We start from the raw sequence: 745 nt of genomic DNA on the forward strand, positions 1-745 counted from the left end.
GGGGACCATCTGTGATGGTATAATCCCTGTATATCTGAGTGCTTATAAGAAAAAAAAAAAAAAAAAAAAAAAAAAAAAAGATAAAAAAGGTTTCTGCCAAAGGGGCTAAGAAAGCCGGAAAAGCAAAGGCCGCACGTAGCGGAGACAAGAAGAAGAAACGACGACGAAAGGAGTCTTACAGCATCTACATCTACAAAGTGCTGAAACAAGTCCACCCCGACACTGGAGTCAGCAGCAAAGCTATGTCTATCATGAACAGTTTCGTCAACGACATTTTCGAGAGAATCGCTGCCGAAGCTTCAAGACTCGCTCACTACAACAAAAGATCGACCATCACCAGCAGGGAAATCCAAACTGCCGTTCGACTTCTGTTACCCGGTGAGCTCGCCAAGCACGCCGTTTCCGAAGGAACAAAGGCCGTCACCAAATACACCAGCTCCAAATAAGCTGTGTGTCGAACTTTAGTTCAAAACTAAAAAAAACAACGGCCCTTTTCAGGGCCACCTAAAATCTCCCAAAAAGAGTGAAAACAGTCTTTTCATACAACTAAATCAAAGCGAAAAATAGAAAAAATGTCCTCCAGCCCCCTACCCCCAAACTGTCAACAAACACCCTTGTCTATAGAGAAAAATTGAAAAGATGTATAGCTATAGTTATAGCGTTTGAAAATGAGTTTTGTGTATGTAGAGGCTATTCAGTATACTGTTATCACAAATCACACCTTACACCCTACCGATCAACCCTA

At 41.9% G+C, this 745-nt stretch overlaps 1 protein-coding gene across 1 annotated transcript; it reads left to right on the top strand.

The window, feature by feature from the left end:
* Nucleotides 1–242: 242 nt before the first annotated feature.
* On the top strand, nucleotides 243–446 carry LOTGIDRAFT_176903 (hypothetical protein; the record flags this gene model as incomplete). Its single annotated transcript, XM_009064326.1, has 1 exon — nucleotides 243–446. One exon carries the CDS (start codon nucleotides 243–245, stop codon nucleotides 444–446), a length of 204 nt encoding a protein of 67 aa, XP_009062574.1.
* Nucleotides 447–745: the final 299 nt, after the last annotated feature.

The sequence above is a fragment of the Lottia gigantea genome (genome assembly GCF_000327385.1).
Source record: "Lottia gigantea unplaced genomic scaffold LOTGIsca_6142, whole genome shotgun sequence".
In the NCBI taxonomy this organism is placed as follows: domain Eukaryota; kingdom Metazoa; phylum Mollusca; class Gastropoda; family Lottiidae; genus Lottia; species Lottia gigantea.